Source organism: Barbus barbus, assembly GCF_936440315.1.
Source record: "Barbus barbus genome assembly, chromosome: 28".
Lineage (NCBI taxonomy): Eukaryota > Metazoa > Chordata > Actinopteri > Cypriniformes > Cyprinidae > Barbus > Barbus barbus.
The window spans coordinates 2,436,421-2,449,012 of NC_136756.1; the positions used below are offsets into that span (position 1 = coordinate 2,436,421).

The 12,592-nt window shown below is 37.1% G+C and overlaps 1 protein-coding gene across 2 annotated transcripts in view; it reads left to right on the forward strand.

Moving 5' to 3' along the window:
* The first annotated feature begins 2,109 nt into the window (after nucleotides 1-2,109).
* The window catches only part of cfap74 (cilia and flagella associated protein 74), a 110,917-nt gene continuing 100,434 nt past the window's right edge, over nucleotides 2,110-12,592 (forward strand). Inside the window, exons 1-7 of one of the 2 annotated variants that reach the window (XM_079382021.1) lie at nucleotides 2,110-2,201; nucleotides 2,402-2,546; nucleotides 2,649-2,721; nucleotides 5,540-5,692; nucleotides 6,543-6,641; nucleotides 6,749-6,853; nucleotides 11,593-11,766. In XM_079382021.1, coding sequence (XP_079238147.1) covers nucleotides 2,468-2,546; nucleotides 2,649-2,721; nucleotides 5,540-5,692; nucleotides 6,543-6,641; nucleotides 6,749-6,853; nucleotides 11,593-11,766 — 683 coding nt within the window. In that variant the 5' untranslated portion in view covers nucleotides 2,110-2,201; nucleotides 2,402-2,467. The remainder of the gene's footprint in view (nucleotides 2,202-2,401; nucleotides 2,547-2,648; nucleotides 2,722-5,539; nucleotides 5,693-6,542; nucleotides 6,642-6,748; nucleotides 6,854-11,592; nucleotides 11,767-12,592) is intronic. The other variant, XM_079382020.1, reaches the window with a different exon arrangement.

The window sequence follows — 12,592 nt, forward strand, 5'->3', positions numbered from 1 at the left end:
ATTAATTACAGTCAGTGCAAAATTTTATTTGGACCATGACTATAAAGTGATTTATATAGTAATATATATAGAAAAAAATTATTTACCATGAAACCAAAACTGACAATTATTTTTTTTATGGAATGTCATGCGCCCTCTAATCTTTTATATTAAAAACAAAAACAACTTGTCTATCCCCTTGCACAGCCAAGACACGTCACTAAGGTTTTTATTTTATTTTTGTTTTTTAAAGAAAAAACAATATACTTCAAGTACCTGCAAACGGATGGACATAAAATGCAACGCCAGTTCCCAAACTGTGAACAGTTTTGACCGTGGACTTGAAAGAACCGGTACAGCAAAACAAACCCGTTCGAACGAACCGATTCATTTAAATGAATCAGATTTACTAACACCACACTAGCTGCATCCCTCCTCTCACATCAGATTAAGTCCTCAGCCTGTGGAGGATGCAACCACTCTGCACGATAACACGATGTTCTTATATAACATCAACCCTGCTTTACAGTCATCTTCAGCCCATGTCAATGAATACTTCAAAGCCAGTGTATTCAGTTCTCACGCATCACATAGTTTTAGGTTTATCTCTACAGCCACAGCACTCATGCATCCTGGTTTGCGATGCTGTTACTCAAGCATGTATGAAGGCATCAAACCCATATTCTACCCACGTTAATATACTGGTCCTTAATCAATAGATTACCAGTGCACTGCTCTAGCTACTATTTGTTTCTGTTTGATGTGTGTTGTCTGTTATATACTGTACAATTACCTTGAATGTGGGGCTGAAAAGATATAAGGATGCATTCAGTGACAGTGATTGCATAAGCTACTGTTCTAGTAAATGACTTTCATGACTGATCTAGCAGAATATGTCACTGCACAGAAATGCAAAATATTGTTTGTGCTTCCCATCAGATTAAGAACAGACCAAAATATATATCTACAGTCAGCTGTATCAACAAAACAGGCCAAGGTTTACCCGGTTGTTCTGAGAGTTTGTTGCTGAGAGAGGAAAGAAAGAAAGAAGAGAGAGAGAGAGAAGACAACAGAGACATGGATTGTCATGGGCTGGTCTATGGGGTTTTTTCTCCACAGTACAGAATACAGGACAGGAATTATTACCCATTCTTCGTAACTAAATATACACGACCAGTCAAAAGTTTTTGAACAGCAAGGTTTTTAATGTTTTTAAAAGAATTCTCTTCATCTCATCAAGCCTGCATTTATTTGATCCAATATTGTGAAATATTTTTACTATTTAAAATAACCGATTTGAATATATTCTAAAATGTAATTTATATCTGTGATCAGAGCTGTATTTTCAGCATCATTACACCAGTCTTCAGTGCCACATGATCTTCAGAAATCAATCTGAATTGCTGTTCAAGAAACCTATTATTATTATCAATATTTAAAAGAGTACATTTTAGGATTCTTTGATGAATAGAAATATCAAAAGTTCAGCATTTATCTGAAATAAAAAGCTTTTGTAACACACTATACCATTCAAAAGCTTGGAGTCAGTATAATTGTTTATTTTTGGGAAGAAATTAATACTTTTATTTAGCATGGATGCTTTAAATTGATCAAAAGTGATGATATAGCCATTTAGATTTCTATTTCAGATAAATTCTGTTCTTCTGAACTTTCTATTAATCAAAGACTCCGCTGTTTTCACCATAATAATAATAATAATAATAATACACGTTTGTTTGTTTGTTTTTTTAGCAGCAAATCAGAATGACTGGAGTAATGATGCTCAAAATTAAGCTTTGAAATCACAGAAATCACATTTGAAAATATATTCAAATAGAAAACAGTTATTTTAAATAATAAAAATATTTCAAAAATTCTTTAACAACTTAATATAACAATATAAGCCACAACTTTAACAATCAGCCATGAGTGCTGTGAACAACAATCAGATGACATTTAGTGAAAGACCTGCTGGGATGGAGGAGATAAGAGATCTGGCTATTTAAATATCCAAAGCAAAAAAGAATTGTAAGTAAGTGGTAATCTACCACAGCCAACAGGTTTCTTCACTTTTATTTGTGATTCAGACAGCGCTGTTTGTTTACTTGCAGCCGCTACATTTCCCAAGATACAGTGCGTATGTGTTGCCATGGAAACACAACAACAAAAGGAGTTCTGCCGGTTTGACTCGCTGCGACTTCAGACGCTAGAAAGTTAATAATGTAAGAAAATTCTGTCATAGGAAAATATATATTTTTAATGTTATGGCGTGTATAGACCATAATTTATTTCAAGACAGAAATAAGTAGCCAGACAAATAGTCAAACAAACACGAATTGACGTTTAAGTTGTAGTATCAAATATGAGGCTAATCCTCTTGATGTAACGTTAGCATAAATTAAAACTATTTATCTGTACCCAGGAATTGATCATTATTGAGTGTTGATTAGCCTGTAATTCCTGCAGTTGTTGACTTGGAGACGTGAATATGGCGAATATTGCCGATCTCTCAACACCTGCATCTGAGCAAGAGCCACATAATATTGGCCCACAGGAGCACACAGACGGTAAGGCTATTTTTAACCACTACAAGCTGTTGTTAGTAGTATTATCATGACTCAGTTATGAATGGGTTTTATACATTTTTAATTATGTTATGTTTAATTTAGAGATTGGCACATGGGATGACATCTTCGGGTTTGAGGATGACTTCCCTGATTGGTCCACAGGATTTGGCAGCTGGTAGGTGATAAAATGCATGCTTTTTTTGGAATATTTTGACTGAAGCTTCTAGTGAGACTGTTTTTTGTTTGTTTGTTTGTTTTCATGGATGAGGAGACATGAATAAATAAATGGATAAATTAATAAAAAATAAAAAATGACTTATTGGGCTCAATATTAACGTTTGCCCGGGACAAGTGGATTTTGTGAAGGGGCAAGTGAAAGAACATTTTACTTGCCCGACCAGACAAGTAACCTGAAACATCAATAACAACCAATAACTAGGGTGAGAATGATTCTGATTTTATTACTTTCAGTGATAATGTATTGACAGGAGCAAGGTTGCGTCTGTTGAGACTCCTACAGCCTATCTTAAAAAAGATAAATATTCTATAACATATATCTATACAACATCACATGACCAAGCACCAGCACGATTGCAAAGTGACCTTGATTTTATACAAGTAGTTCAATAAACAAGTAGTTTATATAAACTGACCTACATTTTAGACACATTATTGACCGTTTTTGTTAACGAAAATAGTTCCAAGCAAAGCCACAGCAGAGGTCACGCATCTCTGAGCAACACACAGCAGTGTTTCCTTACTGAATGATCCAGCATTTTTGAACGAATCGGGTGAGTCCATCAGTGATCCATTCATGCTTTATTGATTGAATGTATTAGCCATTTGAACGAATTGGTTGAATCAGTCACTCGCTCATTAAGACAGTGACTTGCCGCCACCTATTGGTGGTTTGGTTTCATATTTAAAAGTATCATTGCATTTTCCCAACATTTCATATTTGTGACCCTGGACTACAAAAAACATAAGTGTCAATTTTTCGAAATTGATATTTATACATGATCTGAAAGCTGAATAAATAAGCTTTCCATAGATTTGTGATTTGTTAGGGTCGGCCAATATATGGCTGAGATACAACTATTTGAAAAAATCTCAATATTGAGAAAATTGCCTTTAAAGTTGTCCAAATGAAGTTCTTAGCAATGCATATTACTAATCAAAAATTAAGTTTTAATATACACTGACCAAAATTATAAACGCAACACTTTTGCTGATGTCAGCGTTGTGGATCGAGTGGCCCATGGTGGCAGTGGGGTTATGGCATGGGCAGGCATATGTTATGGACAACGAACACAGGTGCATTTTATTGATGGCATTTTGAATGCACAGAGATACCGTGACGAGATCCTGAGGCCCATTGTTGTGCCATTCATCCACGACCATCACCTCATGTTGCAGCATGATAATGCACGGCCCCATGTTGCAAGGATCTGTACACAATTCCTGCAGTGAAAAGATGGAGTTTGTTGATACTGATTTCATTTGAATGGTATCAACCATACAAAGTCTAATTATTCTAACTGAATGTATTGATCAAATTTAAGAATTCGATGTAAATGATGACACGTACGTACGTACCTTATTTAGTAAGGTTAGGAAAATACTGCCCTTCGTGAAGTTAAAAAGTGTCCTAGAAATCAATTTAAGGCAAATATCACAAATATACTGATTAAAGTAAGACCTCATAGAGCAGTGATGAGACTATTGCATCAGAATTACATTACAGATTACATTTATGCCAAACACAAACAAAAGAGGCTTTTTTTTGTCCCGGACAAGTAACTTTTTCACTTGGACAAGTGAATGACTGATTTGTCTGACACATGTCAAGGCTTAATGTCGAGCCCTTTTGCATTGCAGTTGTCAAATCATTTAGATTTTTTTTTCAAATGATCAACATATTTGTATTCATCTGGGTTTATAATAATAATAAAAAGTAACTAGTGCTGAGTAAATATTGGACTAAACACATCTTGAGGGATGGTAAAGCATTAATATAGTTCTATCACTTGGCATCACTCAATGTGTAGATACACCTATGTTTGCTTTTGTGCAGCATCTTGAAATTAAGCTGGTGTTATGGAGTAAACAGTAAGTCATTTGTGCATGACATCCTGGTTGGGTCAGGTCATGTCAAATGCCATTGTCATGTAACACTGGACCTAAAATGGAACGACGTGAGGCTTGTTTTTTAATCTGATCAGTTTGCTGATCTGAATAGTTTGACATCCCTAAACTAAATATAAAATGTACATGCATCAATTACATTTGTTTGTTATGTCACTAGTGATGGAAAATAACTAAATCCTTCAGAAATCTTCCTATATTCTAAATTGGTGCCCAAGTAACTTTTCTTTTTATTATCAGTTGAAAAGGGTTGTGCTGCCTCATATTTTTTTTTTGGAAACCATTATTTTTTTTTTGGATGAATAGAAAATTCAAATGTAACACAAACACACACACACACACACACACACACGTTGGTTTTTGTGGATTATGGGGACTCTCCATAGGCGTAATGGTTTTTATACTGAACAAACTGTGTGTGCTATTGTCCTACACCAACCCTACACCTAAACTTAGCCCTCACAGGAGACTTTGTGCATTTTTAGATTTTCAAAAAAACACCATTTAGTATGTTTTTTAAGCCTTTTGAATTACAGGGACATAGGCAGTGTCCTCATAAACCACCTTCATATTGTAATACCTCTGTCATACCCATGTCAATATACACATTTGTGTCCTCATAAACCACATAAACATGCACACACACACACACACACACACACACACACACACACACACACACACACACACACACACACACCCATACACACACACACACACACACATATATATATATAAACATCTACAATACTCTTAATTTTGATCTATTTAATGTAACCTTAATGAATTGGTTTTGAACTTATGAACAATGGTGTAAATCTGTATTACTGGCACTTGTCTACACTAAGGGAAGTGAGTGATTGTGAAGATTGTGAAGATGGAAGTGACAAAGTTGGGGAAAAGCAAACCACTGACAAGATACGCATGTTCAAGCTACAAAAAGTTCTGGATCAACTGGACATCTTTTACCAACAGAAGAAACTGGATGTGCTACAGGCCAGGTTTGTATTCACATATGATGTTCTAATGTGGCCCTTCCTGTAACAGGATGTTTTGGACTCTGCCTCCCATACTGTGTTTTCAAATTTACTGCATGGTGTGAACACATGCCATAGAAAAGCTGTTAAGTAGGTGGACTGAGCTTGAGAAAAACAATAACCAAAAAAAAAACAAAAAGAGAGACAGAAAAGACTTTAAGAGTTTGTGTGAGTTGGGTTGTACAAAAACAAATCAAATCTTAAATGAACCAGTCTAACCTTTAAAGTCTAAAACATAAACTTAATCATGATTGTAATAGGAAATTGAAAAAATTATAAAAATTATAAAATTACTATACTATCCACCTTATTCTTCAACGTGGAAGTAAGCCATTTTCTGTGAATGTGCGAGAGATAAGCCGCTGTAGAGAAATAACGAGAAGAATAACAAAGAGCAGTAAACAATAAAACTGCTTGCACTACAAACAACTGTGTTCATAATTAAGATAATACATTAAAATATTATGGTAGGACTCACCAATTTGCAATATCAAGGAGCAAAAGCAGCTGTTTTGTACAGCTCAAAATAGCTGGAAGCGGATGACACTGGAAGCCAGACACATTCAATTTACAAATGGGAAAAATAAGGTGGATACTATACTATACTATACATACATTTTTTATGATTTTTTGAGCATAATAATTTATCTCACAATTCCCTACAATGGTAAATTTCTTGTTTCCAAATACAATTTTTAATGACTTGTTAAATGGAGATAGTTTTGGTTTTTAGCTACTGAATAACACGTCATTAACAAAACATAACACAATTTATCTGGAAAACTGAGTTTGTACTAAATGTATCCTCTTCCAGGGAGGAACTAAAAGCATTTCAACTTCATGTGACTAACCTGGAGGAATTGAGAGACAAGATTGAGGTGGATATGGAAAGAGAGACACAAGCTGAGAACAGGTGAAAAAATAAAATAAAATTGAAGCCCACAGAAGTAATTTTGAGAACAAAAGTCACTATAGAAGATAAACTGCTGAATGTCTCTAATTCTGCATTATTCTGTGCAGCGTGGCACTGTTTCGGCTCCGTGCTCAGCACAAGTGTATGTGCGCTGAGCTGCAGGTGGAAGAAGATCTGGGTGCTCATTTAGCCATGAGCTTGAAAGAGCACGAGTGAGTTTTATATCTACATTAATCCTGTACATACTACTTTCTGGATGACATGCATTATTGTCTTGATATGTTTGTTTTTATTGTGATTTTATTTATTTATTTTTTCAGTCACACTTTATTTCTTTATTAAGTTAACACACACACTTTATTAAGTCCAATTCTCGCTATTAACAAACCACTAACTATGACTTTTTCCTCAATAAACTCCTAATTTGATTAGGGATGCAGAATATGGTCATGCAGAATATGTGCTTTATAAGCACTAATAGACAGCCAATATGTTAATAACAGGCATGCTTATAAGCATACGTTAATAATGAGAATTGGTCTCAATACTAAAGTGTTAACATATTTTCTCTAATTGTCAGATTCTCAGGCAGCAAGTTCTGGAATTGTAGAAGTTTTTTAGGTTTTCAGCAAACAATGGAAGAAATTTTACTGTTCATTTTGTAATTTCTAAATTGATCAAAAAATTTGACATCAAAGCTTGACAGTCAGTCTAATCACCAAACACTCGAAAGTTCTTTTTAAGAATGAACAAAGTGGTAGTTTGAAGTTCGGTGTTTGAAAAAGCATACCAAACAGAAAGAGAAAGCACCATTTTACATTATTATAGCTCGCTATATAAATCATATAGACTTATTTCAAGCCACAGAAAGATAAGGCTTTTGCTGAAAGATGCACAACGGAAAATCTGGGTGAAGTTATTATATACACTAACAACAATTTTGGGTCAAATGCTGCAGTGCTCATCTAGTGTGCGACCCCCTTTACAGTGGCAAATGTGACATGAAGCATCTAATGGGCTAATATCGTGCAGCCCTACCTCTGGGAACTATTATGAGGAACTTTTTTGAGGAGGATTTTATTGACTGGTTTGGAAAGGTTGTTTCCAGTTCCTCTGAACTTCCAGTGTTTCCTGAATCTCCTGCGAGGTTCCATCCAGCTCCTGTTCACCTGTGTTCCCTCCCAGCCTCCCTTTGCTGCCTCCTCTCCTGAAGCCAGCCAGTTCCTCAGCCCTGTATTCGCTGGTTCCTGTCAGTCCCTGAGCCCACCCTTAGTCAGCGCCATCCGGGTCCTCTGATACACCTCGGGCCTTCCATTCTCCAGCTCCACCTAGGTGTGAGGATCCCCAGTCTCTGCCTCCAGCCTCCGAGGCCTGGATTCCACCTCAGTCCTTTGACTGATCGTCTCTGCCTTGGCTCCTAGCTCCCTCGTCTCCACCGTGGCCCATCATCCCACTGGCTCCACCGGGCTTCCTTGTCCCTCCGGTTCTGCCTTGGTTAGTCGTTGACCCTCCATCGCTAAGGGATTCCTCTCCTCCCACTTCGCTTCATCCCTTCAGTCCTCTGTCTCCGTCGGGCTCCTCTTTAACTCTGGCTCCAACTTGGTCCTCTGTTGCTCCGGCTCCACCACGGTCTTCTGGATCCCCGCCTCCGCCACATTTGCCTGAGCTGTCAGCTCCGCCTTGGCCCTCCAGCTCCTCAGTGTCTCCCTGGCTCTTCGGTTCTCCATCTCCATCCTGGGCTCTTCTTCCATTGGCTCCTTCTCCACCTGTAGGGTCCCTGGTGTCGTCAAGAAGTCTACTCCACCATGGCTCCTCCCACCATCTACTTTATACCGTCTACCAGAGGTGTCAAGTAACGAAGTACAAATACTTCGTTACCTTACTTAAGTAGAAATTTTTGGTATCTATACTTTACTGGAGTAATTATTTTTCAGCCGACTTTTTACTTCTACTCCTTACATTTTCACGCAATTATCTGTACTTTCTACTCCTTACATTTTAAAAATAGCCTCGTTACTGCTATTTCATTTCGGCTCGTTTTCATTCAGGCTTGTCATCGTCATGGGCGTTGCTAGACCATTTTTAGGGGGGCTTTAGCACCCCTAAATTTCCCCCTAAAAATCTTGCGATTCTTCCCCTTTAAATTTGAAACGGCAGCAGACTTCGGCTCCTCCCCATCTTTCTGCGCGTTCTTCAATCCACAGACTGCGGTGGCGCAGAGGAGAGGACAAGGTGTGTGTTTATCGATAGATTGTTATAATATCTACATCTGTGCAGTTCTTTGTCTTAAATACAGTTTACAAAAAGTCATGGGAGAGCAATCGGTTTCCAATCTTCTGTAAAGTTTTCGCTGCATTCACCACTCATCACACCACAGCTGTTTCCTTCAGCGAAAGCCCTTAACACATTATACACATACTTTATAAAACGATCACGTTATTGCTATTTTCATTTGAAAATTTACCTTTCGATATAGAACTTAATATTACAGTGCATGTGGCATTAACTACCATACAGTTATGCACTGTACAGTTATACATTTTTGGTTTGTACAGTAAACAGGTGTGTGTGTGAGATCAGGTAGACTTGTATTTGGCTTGTACTCGGATGTTATACCCATCTATGCAATACAGTGGAATACTGCAATAAGTTTAGTATACCATCCTACCCTATTAATACATTTTTTTTGTAAATATTTATTTTTTATTATTATACCATCATTGGGGGCTGAGCCCCCCTAAAATGAAAATCCTAGCATCGCCCTTGCTCATCGCTCAAAAAAATAAAAATAAAAATAAAAACCTATCCAGATAAATCGCGCCATCCGGATAGAGTGAATTGTGGTTGGATGAGAATATAAACCTATACCATTCTGACACCCTATTGGTTTGTACGCGATCCATCGCACCTGCACATGACACGAATCACGTCACACTCAAAAAAGATTATTTCTTAAAAGTTATTATTTCTCCACTACTGGCTCATTTATCAAACGGGTGCTTTCTCTTCGTCCGTTGCCCTCACAGATTCCTGCAGCTAAGCTTGGATGTACATTTACATTCCAATAAAGGTTATTGATGACATGCCTCTGAAGTTTGACTTTTTGCACCATTACAATACTTACAGGCAACTAGTCATCATATCTTCCGCTCCATGAAACACGTTAATGCTCAGTAGTACACATATATGGTTTTTTAATGTATTTGCATTGTACTAAAATGCGTTCATTTTCAGTGGGCACATATCCGGCTGAAACAGGTAGCCTAGTGCATCCCACATTTTTCAACATTAACATTTTAATATAACATTATAGTCATTATGGCCTTTAGAAAAATGTTTTTTTGAGGAGGTGGGGTAGTGCACAATAGGCCCCTGTGCCGCGGCCTAAGCTTTTGTCCTTAATGCCATTTTTTTTCCCTTCCATTACTTTTACTTTTATACTTTAAGTAGTTTTGAAACCAGTACTTTTACACTTTTACTTGAGTAAAAAACTTGAGTTGATACTTCAACTTCTACAGAAGTCTTTTTAAACCCTAGTATCTATACTTCTACTTGAGTAATGAATGTGAATACTTTTGACACCAGTGCCATCTACTCTATATAACTGTTTTCTCCCTGTTGGTTTATTAAAAGATCTTGGACTCTTTATAGCTGTACACTCTTTATGCTTGACAGCCCGTAACAACCCCTAGTGAGAACTAAGGCACAATTCCTGTGCTTAGAAGGTATCAGAACATGAGCAAGAAAAACTATTGTTTAAAACACACCGTTGTAAAATACAGAACACAGCGGAATAGAAGAATGTACAGTTTGAATCAATGTGAGGAGCCCGACATACACCACTGGGACACAACCTGTTGTAACCATGACACTGTAGTCGCGTGAACCAAGGCACAACTACTTTGCTCCTTGCTCAAAAGGCTTTTTGCAAACTGCATGACCGAAAAACGAAAACAAAAAAAAGATTAAATCACAGATGAATTGTTGTCTTCCGAAATGCAAAATGTGGAACTGGCACAGCAGAATCTCGGACAAGGAGGAGAAAGCCAGATACACTTCAGCACAGTTCTTCAATTTACTATCATTATTCAGTTTACTTCATTATTATATGCCTCTTCCAATATGGTAGTTCATATTATACCTGTTCTGTCTGAATACTTAATTCTAATTGCCTGGCAGGTATGCATTAAAACTGTTTAATGCACAGGTAGTTCCAAGTCAGTTTAATCATTACTCTACATTTAATTGATCGGATTTAAGAGATCGGAGATCTGCGCACACAGAAACATTCAGGAGCACAGAGACTCATTAAAATAGCTGTTTTTGAAGTAACTAAACTCACATCTTCACTGTTTGTAGAGAAAGATGCACAGACGCAGGTAATTCACACACACAACTTTCATCTCTCTTTCTCTCACTCTCTCTCTCTCTCTCTCTCGCTCTCTCAGTAATTCACTCAAATAAATGCTAAAATTCAATCAAATAAATGTGATCTTACAGCACTACTTCATCTCTGTGGCTGTTTTGAAGCGGGCAGAATACTGGATCTAATGAGCCGTAACTGACAAAAATAACTGGCTTTTTTACCCTTCCAGTCAAATATTGTGCTGCAAACATCAGCTGCTTTAACTTGGCAGTGCTGGCAAATGACCATGGTATAAATGGGACAATGCATGGGTAGCTGTGCATTAAATAATTTTAATGCACGACGTGGAGGCAAAGAACCACCCAAAGCACAGATTTAATTTGATGATTATATGATTAGAAGCGAGGTCTTCGTATGATGTCATATTTTTTTTTAAGTTTTGTTGCAGTTATGCAATTATACAATGATTATCAAACTCCTTTTTTACACCGCATGATTTAATATACAAATTATAGTTGCTTAATAGAAAGCCTTTAATGTATACTGTTGTTGGGAATGCAGATTGTAATTGACCCTTCTTTTCAGGCTGGAGCTGTGTCAGGTGGAAGTAGAACTGGGTCGTTTCTCGTCTCTGCGTCAGGAGCTTGAGTTGGAGGAGAAGAACTTCCAGTTTCAGGACAAGAAGAAACAAAAGCTCAGACTCCAACGAGAGAAGAATGTTATCAAAGAACATAAACATAAAGCACAACGTGACAAAATGTAAATTTAAAATGAATTGTGTAACACAATTACACAAAGCTTTCATCACATACTCAGCAGTTTTCTTTAAACAAAGACAAATAACCTAGCCTGAGCCATTTAACAGTCTAAAGCCCTATTCGGACGGGCCTAGTTTTACAGGGGTCATTAGAGAAATGTGTTTCACAGACGTACTTGGTGATTTTAATCCCGTCTGAATCTGCCACGTCTGTGTTTTTCTCACACAACCTCTGTAATAATTCCAGAGCAAATGACCTACTGTTTTTCAGCAAACTCAGTGATCCTCTGAGAAAACTAATCCCGTCTGAATGCGATGTTTGTGATTGTGAACGCGTTTCCTTGTGTGCTTTGGCCAACGTGAATTACCGTAGACACTCTTACTGCGCTCATGTTTGATATATTTGCATCCCTGCAAAGAAATAAATAATAATAATAAAAAAAAAAAAACAATAATAAAATCAAGAGCCAGATCACGTAAACTGTTCAGACTGGCTATTGTAATATCAGCATCAGGTAAAATTACTCCCATTCATTTCTGCACTCAATTACATAATGTTTTAATTACATTTGCACCTTTATGAAAATTAAACACGGGTTTACTAGAAATAAATAACTAGAGTAAAAGTAAAGTAACCACACATTAACATGGTTTAGCTTCACCATGGTATTTGTGTGATTATGGTAATCAATCCGAATGACTATACGCAATGCACGCATACAGAGCGCGTGATCTCTGAAATGCCCAGATGTCCAAAACAGACCCTCCCACCTCTGTAATAAACACGGAGATGTTAGTCCCAACCAAATTGGTACATGGTACAACATA